The sequence below is a fragment of the Monopterus albus genome, unplaced genomic scaffold (genome assembly GCF_001952655.1).
Source record: "Monopterus albus unplaced genomic scaffold, M_albus_1.0 scaffold232.1, whole genome shotgun sequence".
In the NCBI taxonomy this organism is placed as follows: domain Eukaryota; kingdom Metazoa; phylum Chordata; class Actinopteri; order Synbranchiformes; family Synbranchidae; genus Monopterus; species Monopterus albus.
The window spans coordinates 490,139-504,987 of NW_018128112.1; the positions used below are offsets into that span (position 1 = coordinate 490,139).

The window sequence follows — 14,849 nt, forward strand, 5'->3', positions numbered from 1 at the left end:
TTGTTATTGTTGTATCTCTCACTGTTCAAATAAACCTACCATTGAAATTGTAGACTGATCATTTCTTTGTTAGTGGGCAAACTTACAACATCAGCTGGGGTTCAAATACTTTTTTCCCTGACTGTATTTTAAAGGATTCTCTTTCAGAATCAAAATCCTTCCAGGATTGATAATATATTCATTCAGCGAACTCTGGGAAGTGTAGTATGTCATATTGCATGGCAGAAAAATGCCATCAGCATAAGATCATTATATCAGACTTTGACTTTAGATTTGTTTCTTTACCTACAGCAAGAGCAGTATGAAAGCACAATTGGCTTCAAACTACCCAACTACAAAGCTGCAAAGAAGTTGTGGAAAGTTTGTGTTGAACACCATACCTTCTTCAGGTAAGAACTGGTCACTCTCCTTATTATGAGTGACACATCCCTCCCTGGCAACAGAAGTCATTCTCAGTTTCTGCCTATCCCCTTGATAATTGGCTCACCGGTCTCTGCAGCTTAATTCCTATATTGGCTCCCTGGCAGTTTAACCACTGAGGAAAGCTACACACCCATGGTACATGACCTTAGAATTAAACTTAGAAGGTTTTCTCTACTTCATGAGATAAAGGTCAGAGCTGTTGCTGTCATTGTTATTCAACAGTGCAGTTTTTAGGGAATGCCAAATTCTTTGATGTGATACGATGTCATTTCTGTTTGAACCCCTGGTGTGTGATGAAAATACCAAATAGATTAAATAATGGGTAGATGAAAATAAGTGAACACTTCTGTTCCTCAGAGTTTCAACAGTGGAGACTCCATCATCACGGCGCTTCCTTGTCTTGGGCTCAAAGTTCCGGTACAGCGGACGTACTCAGGCCCAGACCCGCCAAGCAAGTTCTATGATTGACCGTCCAGCTCCTCGCTTCACACGCTCTGCAAGCAAGAGGCTGTCCCATAACCTAGATGGAGGTATGTGCAAGTGTGTGTGAATCGTTGTTGGTATCATTCTGTCACGAGTGCATCTCGTAATAAAAGCACAGCTTCCACTCTCTGACTTGTTTCACTCTTGCAGCTGGAGATGAGACTCTCCAGTTTGTGCAACAGCTTTCAGCATCAACCGAGTCTGAGGTTGATGACTGGTCCTTGACGCTGACATCTGACAAACCTCAGCCTTCTCCTGAATTCCAAGGTACCAGGAACTGTGTGGAGCTATACCTGCGCTTTTTGGCATATTTGCAGAATTTATTTTATTCTTGTTCTCAAACAACATGGCTGCATCATGTAACATGCCCATCCATTATGGCTCATTTGCTTTAATGCTTATAAGCGTTTGAAGACATTGTCGTTCACCTTTGGCACAGCTTGTCAGCTTGTCAGGAAGATGACTTGTGACCTGTTCTGACATAATGACACCCACCTTCTACTTCCCCTGGCATTATCCCAGGGTGACTTGGGTCATTTTGAACCCTAAAAGGGAAAAAATTATGCATTTCCTTACATGCTTAACTGCACGCAGGCATTTAAAGACTTGGCTGTTGCCCTTTTTTGGCATTTTCAAAAATAGCTGCTTGGATTGCTTTCATTTGCTTGTTGCATGTATATTTATATTAGTACCTTAAACAACTGACACATTCACTACTTCTCCAGCAGCATCATTAAACTGCATAAAGGTGGAAACGTTTTATGGCCATTGTTGCCCTTTTTAACTGTTCTCATTCTGAAGGATGACAGGCATCTTTCATTCAGCTTTATACTAACCTCACTTTACTGGACTCGCAGTAATGTTGCGCTTGGCATCCTAGTTGAAAAACATGCTTGAAGCGCTGTGAAGCATTCACAGTGGCCATCATCACTCCGGCTAAACCATTACATAACTGCCATCACCTCATCATGTCTTCACAGCCAGAGGGGAGTCTGAGCAAATGTTTATTCGGCCCTGGGAGGAGGGTCAGTCTGTTCACATAGTCACAGTAACCTGGCAGGACACTGAGACTGGGCAGACTGGCTCTCAGGTCATCACCCAGTCAGTCACTGAGGAGCTGGCATCTGACACTGAGACTGGGCAGACTGGTTCTCAGGTCATCACCCAGTCAGTCACTGAGGAGCTGGCATCTGACACTGAGACTGGGCAGACTGGTTCTCAGGTCATCACCCAGTCAGTCACTGAGGAGCTGGCATCTGACACTGAGACTGGGCAGACTGGTTTTCAGGTCCTCACCCAGTAAGTCACTGAGGAGCATCACCCAGTCAGTCACTGAGGAGCTGGCATCTGATGAGCAACAACAAGGGGGAAAGGAAGATGAGGAGTGGTCTACACTACTGCATCGCCATCCTTCATTTCCCTTTGTCCCACCTTTTGATTCTGTGAAAGAGCCAGGTATCTATGCTTGTAACACCAGCCAAACTGTAACTAGTCCATTAATAGGCGGTCTGCACTCTCTGACTGTTGTACTCTGAATGCAACTGCTAAACAACATGCAATTAAATTTCATTACATTGTGGCCAGAATGCTCTCAGTATATGCTACATTATCCTTCAAGGGTTTCATAGAAACCAGACATGATTCTGCTGTTGTTGTTCAGTTGCTTTGAGATTTGTGTGGGTTTGCTCATTTGGTATGAAAGTACTGAGTGTTGTTTTTCCTGATGTTGTCAGCTAAGCTCAGCTTGGCAAAGAGGAACTCTTTTGACAGGCTTTTGCAACCAGTGTTAAAACTGCAAGATGACTGGTTCCTATACTTTGATCGAATCTTCAGCCTGTCCCCACTTGAACATGTCGACAAACCATGTGAGTTTCTTTGTGTGGAAAATAATAGCCCGCAGACATTTTTTAAATAATACTTCCGCAGCTTGCAGTATGAATCAAATTTTAGTTCCTTTCATGCTTCATAGCTTTACCTGCACCTCTGCTTTTTCCAGTCTCACCTCCAGCCCGGTTCCGGGTCCAAAAGAAGGAGGAACAGGGCATAAGTGTGGGAGAGCAGGTGCTAACCAACGAGGAGGTCACTGAGAGGCATCAGGAAAAAGTGATCTTGGTAGACAAGCTCAGGGAGGTGAATGTTTTGGAAAGGAGGCTGAGGGAAGTGAGGGGTTTTGAGGAAAAGCTCCAAGAAGTGGATGGTATGGCAGCGAGACTTCAGGAGGTAATAGAGGAAGAACTGGGAGAGGAGGAGGTTGACAAGTTAAGAAAAGAAGAGGGAGATTTGGAGCGGGAAAAACAAATACAAGTGGAACGTATAACTGAAAGAGTGGTGAAGAAATATGTTAGGAGCATAGAGACAGAAGAAGATGAAGTGGATGAGTTGGAAGAGGAAATAAAAAAGGTGTTTTTAAAAGGCTTGTTGCCTGAAGAGGGAGAGCTCAGGGTGAAGCAAGAGAGCAAAATGGTGAAAGGTGAGATTCTGTTAGATGATAGTTTGAGAGAGAAGCTACTCCAGATAGAAAAAGAATGGCAAGATGAGGTGGAAGAGAGGTTTGGCCTATGGCAAGATGAGGTGGAAGAGAGGTTTGGCCTTCCAGATGGTGTCGGCACCAGCTCTGTAGTAGCATACCAGAAGGTGGAGCATAGGACTAAGAAGGGTCTGACAACTATAGATGAGAGAGGGGAGCAGCAGGAAGATATGGAAGATGTGCTGCTACAGCCTGGTGCAATATCACAGGAGGTGTTAGAAAAACAAAAGATATGGCGTAAGACAGAATTAGTGGAGGAGAGAATGGAGAGAGAAGTACAGGAGAGATCTCTCATGGATGAGGATGTCTGGTTCATAGTGTTTGATCGCCCTCCGTACAAAGCTGCTTTCAAACCACTAGGTACAGTATGTCATTGTGTGCACAGCTCTAAAACTCTACTAATCTCTCTAATCTTGTAATCTCACTGCAGTTTCCTCATTTTCTGCATACTGTTTACATTTAGTCCACAAACCCCTCTTTAGATTCAGTGGAAAGCTGATGTCAGAAGTTACCAAGCCGCTTCTTAGCTCATTTTGATTGCCATTCTCCTATTTTTATAGCTATTATTTCACATTTATGAAAGGCCGGTCTGCGCCGAGTATAATTCTGGGTTATATTCAGGTGCCTCCAGTATCATGGAATCAACAACTATAGAACTGGCAAAAATATGGTTGATGTAGATGTAGAAAAATATGGATAGCACGGGATCAGAAGCAACTGTAGTCTTAATTTTTTTTATGTATTGTGCATTTAACACAGTGAGAAATGATTTAAAAGGTGTGCCACAGTATCGAGGATAATTTAAAGTGTTTTTCATTCATAACATTTAAAATTTTAAGTCACAGATATAAATATCATCGTTAAGAGTTGAATTAATGTGCCAAAACAACAATATTAACATATTAACCAGCTAGTTTTTGTTCGTTTGTTATAATCGACTGCTTTGTAGTTGTTTGAGCTGCTATGAGGTGTTTGTTGTTTGTGATTCTTGAGTGTGGGTGTGCGGTCTTGGTAATATTGATATCTGCCTTATAGAGTCTTTCTTTCAATTGAGAGTAAGCCCAGAATCCTGCCCTGTTTTTTGTGAGCTTTTTGGTGCTGCATGTTTGTTCCCCTGTTCAAAGATTCTGTGTCTTTACTCTGCTAGTTACCACTGTGGAACATGCTCAGGTGGATGAAGGTGAGTATTTCACCTCAAAGACTGAGATTGCGACAGTTGAGAAGAAAATAGAGAGCATAGCAGAGGAGAGACAAATAAGGGAAGAGGAAGTGTACGGTGCACCGGAGATCTCACCCTCACAGATGGTCACAGAAAGAGAGGATGACTGGTTTGTGTTGCTGGATGTTATTCTGAGAGAAACGCCTTATGTACCACCAGGTATTTCTAAAATCCCCTCTGTACTGCTTAAAAAAAACTTTGACTTTCTTGCGTTTTGTATTGTATTTTTTGTGTTAAGACAGTTTCTGCTCATATCAGTTATCTTGAAGAGACGAGACCAGATGGACGCCGAAGGCTTGGTCTCTGTGGTTGGAATTGCAGCAAGTGAGGCGATTAGAGAAGTGGTTGCTGAAAGGAGAAAGATAATAGGAGAGGCTCCAGCTCACATACAAGAAATCCCACAACAGCCAGTGACAGACAGAGATGATGACTGGTTTGAGTTGCTGGATGCTGTTCCCATAGAGACATCATATGTACCACTAGGTACTGCTAAAATCCCCCCAGTGCTTCACAGCTTTATCAAATAAAGCACTTACTGTGAGCCTTGTAGAGACTTATTCTTAAGTGTCTGAGGATTTTGCTCTCTTTTGGTTTAGTTGCTGTTGTGGAGCAAGTGTCTCCAGAAGAACGTGTCTCTGTGGTTGAAATCACAGCAGTTGAGCGGAGGGAGAGAAGAGTGGAGGTTGTTATAGAAGACGGAGAAATAAAACCAGAGCTGAGGGAAAAGCAAGTAGTTGCACTTCCACAGGCTGTGAAAGAGAGAGAAGAAGACTGGTTTGTGCTGCTGGATGTTCCCATTAGAGAACCAGCATTTGTTCCACCAGGTACTGCTAACTTTCTCCTGTGCTCCATCTCAGTCCCTCTATACACACTTGCATGGTTATTTTGCCGCTTTTATTGGCCTTGCATCTTACAATGCACATTGATTGTCTTTGTCTTCAGTTGCCATGGCCAAGTATGTTCAGCTTTATCCTGAAGTAAAGATTTCTACTGCTGTTGAAACAGTAGCAATCGAGTCCAAGAAGGAGGTTGTAGTTGAAGAGACTATGGTACAGAGAGAAGAAAAGAAGCCTCCTGTGCAAATAATTTCAAGACAACAAATATCCCAGCCAGTGAAAGAAAGAGATGATGATTGGTTTGTGCTGCTAGATGCTGTTCCCAGAGAAACTTCTTACGTGCCTCCAGGTACCCACAACCTTCAAAAGCTTTTTTTTTTTTTTCACACACATTACATCGAAGAAGCCTTTCTTACAAATGAACTGTATGTCAAGTAAACTACCAGAACTGATTTTCGTTATACGTATGAAGGTTTTGGCTGAAGTATTAATTGTGTTTGTTTTCAGTTTCATTGGCAGTATTGAGCCAAATTTATCCAAGTGTTGAACATGAAATTGAGGTGATAAGCATAGAGCAGAAGCTGCAGCAGGTCGATCGTGACCAGCTTAGACCACAGCCTCCCCAGCCACTGCTTGAGAGAGATGATGACTGGTTTGTGCTGTCTGATCCTATTCATAAAGAGCCAGCCATGCTGCCGACAGGTATTCTGTTTGCATCCTGTCAGAATTCACTCTTTTTACATTTACTTTTTGCAGATTGTTATAGTGTGTCTGCAGCTTTTGTCTGCTTTTAAAGTCAGAGCAGAGTTTTGCTCATTTTTTTTGACTCTGTTCATACCAGTTACTCCTCTTGCAATTATTCCGGATATGAAGAAGACATCTATGGCTGAGGTGACAACCACAGAGACTAGAATGTGGAAGAAGATGATAATTGGCGTGGACAGCAGGCAAGATGAGACGCGTTTGTCTGAAATTAGACCGATCCAAATTGCACCACTGGCAGAAAGAGAAGGGGGAGATGATTGGTTTGTCCTGTTTGACGTCATCCGAGAAAAGCCTGTTGTCATACCACCAGGTATCTTTTGTTGCCAAAGGTTCTGCATACACTGTACTAAAAGGCCTGGCCTGTACATGAACCTGATGCTTTTTTTGTGTGCTTTAAACCTCAAACAACTCCATCAAAAATATTAAAATAAATTTGCATTAGGTTTATTTACCTGTATGTTTGCGTATTAGTCGTTGTGGTTGAGCGTAATATCGACGTGGCTGTGTATGTATTTTACATTAGTTGCTGTGGGTGAACCTATCCGTCTGTATGCTGAAACAAGACCAGCTAGAGATTTTGCAGCCATAGAGCAGAGAGCACAGCAGAGAGTTGCTCTAGTAGAGGAGATGTGGCAGCAGGAGCAGGTGGTACAGCACAGACCACGTCCAGCAGTCAGAGAGGTTGAAGATGATTGGTTTATTCTTCTGGATGTGACCCCTAAGAAATCAGGTATAAACCGTGCATCACTTTTCGTTGACATTTGCCCTCTGCTGTTTCTCAAGGCTTAAGCAGTCATTTCGCAGTTTTTCTTATATTAGAAGTGTCCTAATATTTTGTGCTAAATTTCCACAATAATACCTGGTTATGTATTTGTGTTAGTCACTGTCTCTGAGTGCATCCAGTTCCCGGTAGAGGCCAGACACCCACCTGCTGTGGCCAAAACAAGGATTGCTATTTCTGAGATGAGACCACAGTTTGAGAAACGGATCCTGGAAGAAAGACATCCTATCCCATATACACATGTCAGTGATGACTGGTTTGCTATACTAGATGCTGGCCACAAAGAGTCAGGTATTTTTTTTCTTGTTTGGGTTTGTTTGTTACAGATTAATTGCTTACACATGATCATGGCTTCATCGCTCCATTAAACACTTACTAACATATGCAGCCTGTTTACAGGACACACTGACTTCTCTCCACAAGTGGCAGCTCACACTCACCGTTCTTCAAGGATATCTGACATTGCTATGCAGATTGAAGAAATAACGCTTTCTTAACCTCAGCTTTTCACTGGTTCATAGAGCTTTTTAGCTCTTTGCAGCCTAAAATCTTGTGCCTTTGCTTCCACCATTGGATCATAACAAGAACTAAACTGTGCTTTTGCTCTCATTCTACTGTGTGGATTTTTGCTTCTGGCCTACCTCTGGCTCTGAAGTGTGCTTTTCCTTTTTAAAAAAGACTCGACTAAGTATCTATGGTACAGTATACCCCTGCACTGTGTGCGCTCTTATCTGATCATATTGAGGCTTGAGACTGTAAGTATAATTTACATAGTTGTTTTCTTGTCTGTTACTGTGTTTATTTACTGTAAAGGCTGCTTCAATGTGCATTCCACTCACTGAGAGGATTTGATCATGTCAAACACGATCTGAATCCTTCATAAAACATATTTCCTTTTTATCCATGTTTCCATTTTGTCTATATTTTGTACAGTGGTGAGCATGCAGAGGGGCACCCGTCCTGTCAGTGCTCCGGTCTTCTCCCATGCTGCTCTGGTAGAGGCAGGGATTCCCATGGCCCCTTTTGAACAGCCCCAGACCTCTACTCCAATCAAAACCAGCCACCAGGTGGAAAGAAAACTGGAGGTCACTGTTGAAGCAGTGGAGCCCTCAAAAATTGAGGCTGTGGCTGAGGTCAAGGTATTCAATTTCTCTGATCACTCTTTTACATGTTTGTAATGTAATTTCAGCTGAAGTCTAAATGTTTATGTGCAAGAAGAATGTAGCATCAGATGTAGAACTCCTCCTAGTTGATAAAAGCTGCCAGAGTGCAGGGTGGAGATTGTTTTTTGTATCTTGAGTGTGAACTGTGCCTCTCTTGCTGCTGTAGCCAGCAGTGTGGAGGGACCAGAGAGAAGTAGACTCTTCACTTATATCCACCATCAATGGGGACATTCAGGTTAGTGCCAGACACTGGCCTCTTGCATGTGCCCCCCCCAGAAAGACACGTTACCACTATGTCTGTGAGTAGAGGATACCAACACGTGTCCCTCTCTCTATCCCTGGGGTAGCACGAGTCTGAGGTGGCGAGCACGGAGGTGATCCGAATGCGAAAGGTCAGATAATTAGCCTCGTTTGTCTCTTCGTAGTCATTTCTCCACCTCCGTTCTGATGATATCGAGCTTCTCATCAAAGGGACTAATTTCACCCTCTTCTCATGTTGTGCTTCCGTATGGCTAGGCCTTAAACGGTCGAGGTTTGAATATTTAAAGAGGTAGAAAAATGTACAAATATATAAAAAAACACTAAACAGTGAGTGACTACTGGTAATAGAGTAATGTAACTTAAATATGAAGAGATCATGCTTGCTTCAAAATGTGTGTTTACATGAGTTTAAGAGTTTTAGACGCATATGTTCCTTCTCATTGCTTGCTGTTGTCGTAAACCCTGGAATGGGCACATGCATGAGTTCTTATTAAATGCACTTTACGTAGAAGGGGCATGATAAATGGTGTTTTATCACATTCCTACCACTCCACAGTTCTTTTTTTTTTTCTCATTCAAAAATATTATCCACTAGAACTTCAGTATAACATGACAGTGTAGCTCCCATGGTCACTTGGCCCCAAACAGTTTTGCATGCAGACTCCTCATAGTTCCTCTTGTCTGTTGTATTAACACTTTAGTGAACTTTATCGTATGCATGTCCAAGGTGTGGCAGTTTGATGCCAACATACAGGAAAACTGAAACAAACCCACGCCTTTTTGTTCTTTTCATTTTTCACAGAGAAGAGCAAAGAAAATTGAGGGTGACTCAATTTATATCAGACATAGCATTTTAATGTTGGAGGTTTGTATCCCTTCTGGAGATTCTCTAGCTGTATTTTCTTGCTCTTTGGCACATTGCCTGCTGTTTTAATATCACGCTTGCATGTGGCATGACTCACACTTTTTGCATCAGCATAATGGATTGGCTGTAAATGACATAATAAATGTGTGTGGCAACATCAGTCTAATCCAGTTGTTTCAGGAGAGTGCTGTTGAACCTGCAACAAATAAGTACTGGGTTATGGTCAGTATTCTTATACTCGCATTGGTATGAACAGACCTAAGGATGCTGCACTCCCTAGCATCCTTTAGGTGTCCCTACTTATCAGCCATGTGATGTGGTTTATGAACTAAGGGGGGATGGCAAGAGCTTTTCTAGACACTTTTTAGTTTTTCATGCCAGGATTCACTAGCAGCTCCATTTGATATCATTTTTTCCAGATCATCAGTATTCTCCTGTTCCTGCTTTTGCTCTTTATTTCTCCACCGCCTTTTTTAACCTGCCAGTTATGCATTGCACATTCTTAGCAATTATGCAAATGACATCTTTTGACCATAGAATTGAAAATTGAATTAATTATACATCTGTGCTGTTATGTATGAAAGGAATGACGTTTGGAGCAACACTTGTCATTAAGTTGCTCTTGGGCACCACAATAAGTCATGATTGACACTTAACAAGCACTTGTCCATTAACGAGAACATTGTCTGTAGTGTGTTCAGAAAGACGATTGTCAGCGCTTTGCACTTGTCCATAAAGGTCAACTTGGTGCTAAATGTTGCCAAATCAGTGCTGCTACTGTTGCTTTTGTTCATTTGTGTTTAATGAACAGGTTTCCATTTATACTGAGGCTTCTTTTTTGACAAATTGTACCATGTCTGCTATCACCTCCTCTCCTGCTCCTTTATTTTTTTAATGAAATAGATCATAATGCTGTGCTGTGTAGTTAACAGCTTATACCCTTCCACAAGTAATAATCCACTTTGATAAATCGTGGCACAGGCTCCTCTGAATTTCCACTGAAAAAGAGTCTGATAGTCTGTACACTGTACAGTCATCCAGATTGACCCCCTCTAATTCATGTTTTGTTAGAATCACTAGTTAACGCTGCTTCTGCTTATTTATTTAATCAGCAATATGTCAATGCAAATTGTACATAAACAGAAGAAGAATATCTGACTTTCTTATCTCATTCTCTCTTTGTTAATCTCTCCTTCTCTCCCAACTATGAACATGTCCTTCATCCTTTTCCTCCTCATCCAACTACACTATCTATCCTCACTTCTTATCCCCCTGCCCTTTTTTCCTTACGTCACTTGTCTCTCTACTCAAACTTCCTGGTGCCCTGGTCCCTGTTTTCCCCTCTCAACTTTCCTCCATATAGGAATTCGATAAGCCACAGGATGACCTGCTCAGGCATCATGCCAGTATCAGTGAGCTGAAGAGGAACTTCATGGAAGCAGTCCCAGAGTCGAGGCCCAGCGAGTGGGACAAGCGCCTGTCCACACACTCTCCGTTCCACACCCTGGGAATCAATGGTCAACCTTTGCCCAGTGCGGATGGGGTAAGTCTTCACAGAAAACACACAGCTCTTAATATATGAAAGTCTCTCAGTTCAAGAATTGGAGGAAATCATACAAATAAAGGAAATTTCACTTGAATGAACTCATTACAATGATCAATTCCTGAACTGACTTGATTCAAGTTGCCTCATCACATTTGTCATGGTTCTACATTTACAGAGGTTATTGCACTTAAAAACACCACTGTACTAACATGAGCAGTGTGCATGAATTAGTAATGGAGCAGAAGAACGTGAAACTATAGTTTGTAACAGCATGTGTGTGAGTAATAGTTACGTCATTTTAAACATTGAATTGCTGCATAACTTTATTCGTTTTTTATGTGATGAATATAAAAAAAAACTGGCTCTTCCAGTTGTCGTTCTTGGTTCTCTGATAGTTTGCATATACAGTAATGGATTGTGTGTGCATGTACAGACCTTTTGAAGACAATAGCAGGTGGTGCATAACACATGCATGTGTATGAAGAATGCAGTTTGGCTTGTTGAATAGGGTCTGTACTATAAAAGACTAATGTGTGTGAGGCATCCTTTGGACTGGGTTCCCACACTGAGAGAGCTCACTTTGGTTTGTTGTTTGCATTGGATGCCTCTGAAGTCTGACATGTTTGTGTTGCATGACTGACAGACTGGACTTTGCAAATGTACTGCATGACTCGGAGAAGACCGCTCTCTTGAATTTTTGCACGTTCTGACACTGAACAGAGTTGACCTTTTCCCCTTTCTTCCATCCCTCCTTTTCATTGTTAAGCTTTCTTTCTGCTTTTAGTACTTTTGATGTATGCACTTTCATTTTGTGCTGTTATTTCTTTGTTTTTCTTTATGGCTGCTGCTTTCTCCAAACCTTGGTTGTTTTTTTTTCATGAAGAGACAAGGCCTCACTCACAGTTGTAGCCACGGTTTTGACCCACTCTCCCTTTACTGTAGTAAATAATAATGTAACTATCACAGGATTCCAGTATAAAACTAATACATTTGTAGCATTAAAAGTTGCATTGGAAGCTTTTAAGTGTACCAGGAACACAACGCCTATTTAGTTGAGCTGATATCACTTAAGTGTCATCTACTGAGGGTCATTTTGTGTGCATTTCAATGAAACATTAATTCAAGCGCATCGTAGTTGTTTAGACATAAACAGCTTTTACACTTGGAGATTAATGCCCCCAAGTACATCATATTGTCAGGATGCATTACAGTTGCACTGAAATCAAAGCAAATGTGCAAAGTGTTTGATGGAAGCAGTCGACAGATGCTGTTTGCAAAGTGGAATTGACACGCGTTGGCATGCACATGCTCACTTTCACAAGGTTATTTGTCTTTGTACTTGTAGTGAGAGTAAATGTGTGTTACAAGACAGAGGCTCCTACAGTTATGAATCACAGTCACAGTTTGTCATTTCAGATTTGAAACAGTTCATAGCTTTTGCTATCCATCAGCCTCCAGCCAGTACCAGTCTCATTTACCACTCATGCATAACGCCACACAGGGCATCTGCAGCAATTTAACACCCTAGAGGCCAAGATCATCCTGGCTAGACTGACTCAGCTGGCCTTAGCTTACTGACGTTTCTCCATGTCAGAAATGTAGGGAATTCAGCCTTTTTTGTTTGAGATACTACAAGTACTTTGTCTTTCCAGTATTAAGTGAAATATAGAACATGAAAATAAATGTATAAAATGCATGTGCCAGTAATATTTCTATGCTCTCAACAGCAAAAATTGCTGTCACAGTCACATTTCTAGTGTTAAAACACTTCTGGCATGCTTTAAATTTTGTATATTCAGAAGTAAGTTATTGCCCATCTCTGACTTTTACAACGTCAGTTCACTGCTGGTCATTGCAGACATTTCCCTCATCTCTCTTCCCCCCTCCTCCTCCTCCCCCCTCAGTTTGCCATCCGCCTCCCGCGCGGCCCCCTGCTAGACTTCTACTCCAAATGCAGCTGAGGGGTCATCTCAACCCTGCAGAAACCCCACACAGGTGTGAGTGTGACCCGTGGAGACCGCACCTAGTCCATCTACCCATCAACCTCTAGCTTTCTCTTCTCCTCATCCTTCCTACGCCTCCTCTGCAGCCTCACTGTAGCATTCTTCATCTCTCATCCTCTGCTCCTCTTGAGGAGCTGTTCCTTTTTTCTGGTCTTTGTGGAACAAGACTTCCATTCATTCTGTTTCCCACTGCAACACAGTTTTCCCTGGTTTGACCAGCCAGAAACAGACCTGTTCTCCAAAGACTGATTAGGACTGGAAATGACAATTAACCTGCTACTTTTTTGGGGGGATTTTCTGTGTTATTGTTTGCACTTTAAAGATACACACCAACCAACAAATATTACCTAACAACAGACTGAAGTCTGGAGGTTTTTACTGTCTGACCACGTCTCTTTGAGCCTGCTTTTATACACATTTTGAGATGCACTAATATCACCAGTTGTCTTAGTATATTGTCTTTGGATAAACTGATCACTGTGATGTGATGTCTTTTGGATATACACATTTTCTGAAACAACATTAAGTAAGTACCAGAGAACTTTAATCAAGGACTGGCATTTTAGTCTGGTTACTGGGAATATTCTTTGTCACAGTGTAGTATTTCCTGTGATGAGAGTCCTCAAGGCAGCTTAATTGTGATACTTATTAACCTCTTTGTCCTTCACCAGTATTTGGCAAGGCACTGTGTAGCAACTGCAAGAGATTTCTTGTTGCATGAATTTTTGACAATCAACTTTGACCAAAGAATAAAAGGCATTCAACACATACAGTGGTACAAATGAATGTTTGCTCCTTTCAAGAGGTTTGGACTTTAAATTTCAGATTATCTTTGAAACAAAGTATATTGTCTCTGAGTGCATACCCTAGCTGTACTAGTTGTGTGTGTCATATTTGAATTCAAACAAAAGAGAAATCTTTTTCATTCTGACAGATACTAAACTATAGGGATTGATGAAATATAACTCATACAGTTAAACCTGTAGTCATTATCTTATTTTATTTGATCTAATGTGTCATGTGGAAACGGGTAGATTGTGGTCACTGGGTTGTGCAGGGCCTACAATATGTTTTGTTAAGCTGTGGCAATCAAACCGTGTTGCTCAGCCCACCACTGTGATCCTATACATCTGTAAAATAGATTCTCTGTGAACATACTCTATACATACTGCAATATTGTTAACTCACATGCATACCTATTGATACATTTGGCTTGTATACTAATCGCGTCAGTAGGAAATACTTCACCTATAAACACATAGTGACTATGTTATGTCTTTTTTAGAGCTTGTGCAAAAGTTCCCTATGCAGTGGTTCAGAGGAAAAAGCTACACATGAGGAAACCAGCAGCACTTTGGGCTTTTTGACCAAACCCAGCTCCACTGTGAGCCACAAGAGTGATCCCCATAGTGTTGAAGCCCATGGCACTCCTCTTGAGGAAGAGTCATGTGATCAAGATGAGGTTGTAGTTTTTGAGACCACCTTGGTGCCCATCGTAGAGGTGGAGATGGCACATCTACCTCCTTCCCACGACGACTCCTGTAAGGCTTTAGCTGAAACCCAGGGGGAAGAAGAATCACACCCTGGAGTGTTGGAGTGCTCTAGGAGGATAGCTGGATCTTCCCCAGCCTCCTATTTCAGGAGCGATGGTCCGCATGTCATACGCTGCTTCCAGGTAGCCTCCTGACTCCATCAGGGCGATGCTGATTCTGTCTCTGCGTGGCCTCTGTATGATTTCAACACTGCCACCCTTTCTTACTCCTTTGCAGCACCACTTGTGAATCTGTACAGGTGGTTTATTTGTGTGGTGTGAATTATGCTCATCATAGTCAAATGTAACTCTGGTTGCTGCAAAGGTGTTGCCCAGTGCTGTTCTAAGGCCGTAACTACGGTGATGGGTGACTGTAATACCTGGACATTCTTCTCTGCCAGAAAATGTCTCTGACACTGACTTCAGTTTCATCTTCTTCCCAACCT

General features: G+C 42.0%; 1 protein-coding gene across 1 annotated transcript in view; it reads left to right on the forward strand.

The window, feature by feature from the left end:
- The window catches only part of LOC109971703 (uncharacterized), a 30,623-nt gene that overhangs the window by 11,986 nt on the left and 3,788 nt on the right, over positions 1-14,849 (forward strand). Inside the window, exons 10-30 of the mRNA XM_020620115.1 lie at positions 292-389; positions 781-953; positions 1,057-1,173; positions 1,887-2,162; positions 2,254-2,361; positions 2,640-2,771; positions 2,903-3,793; positions 4,581-4,811; positions 4,911-5,135; positions 5,249-5,476; positions 5,595-5,837; positions 5,996-6,190; positions 6,330-6,563; positions 6,777-6,983; positions 7,134-7,325; positions 7,968-8,173; positions 8,364-8,432; positions 8,545-8,589; positions 9,261-9,323; positions 10,687-10,866; positions 14,158-14,547. Of these exons, the coding sequence (XP_020475771.1) occupies positions 292-389; positions 781-953; positions 1,057-1,173; positions 1,887-2,162; positions 2,254-2,361; positions 2,640-2,771; positions 2,903-3,793; positions 4,581-4,811; positions 4,911-5,135; positions 5,249-5,476; positions 5,595-5,837; positions 5,996-6,190; positions 6,330-6,563; positions 6,777-6,983; positions 7,134-7,325; positions 7,968-8,173; positions 8,364-8,432; positions 8,545-8,589; positions 9,261-9,323; positions 10,687-10,866; positions 14,158-14,547 (4,503 nt within the window). The remainder of the gene's footprint in view (positions 1-291; positions 390-780; positions 954-1,056; positions 1,174-1,886; positions 2,163-2,253; positions 2,362-2,639; positions 2,772-2,902; positions 3,794-4,580; positions 4,812-4,910; positions 5,136-5,248; positions 5,477-5,594; positions 5,838-5,995; positions 6,191-6,329; positions 6,564-6,776; positions 6,984-7,133; positions 7,326-7,967; positions 8,174-8,363; positions 8,433-8,544; positions 8,590-9,260; positions 9,324-10,686; positions 10,867-14,157; positions 14,548-14,849) is intronic.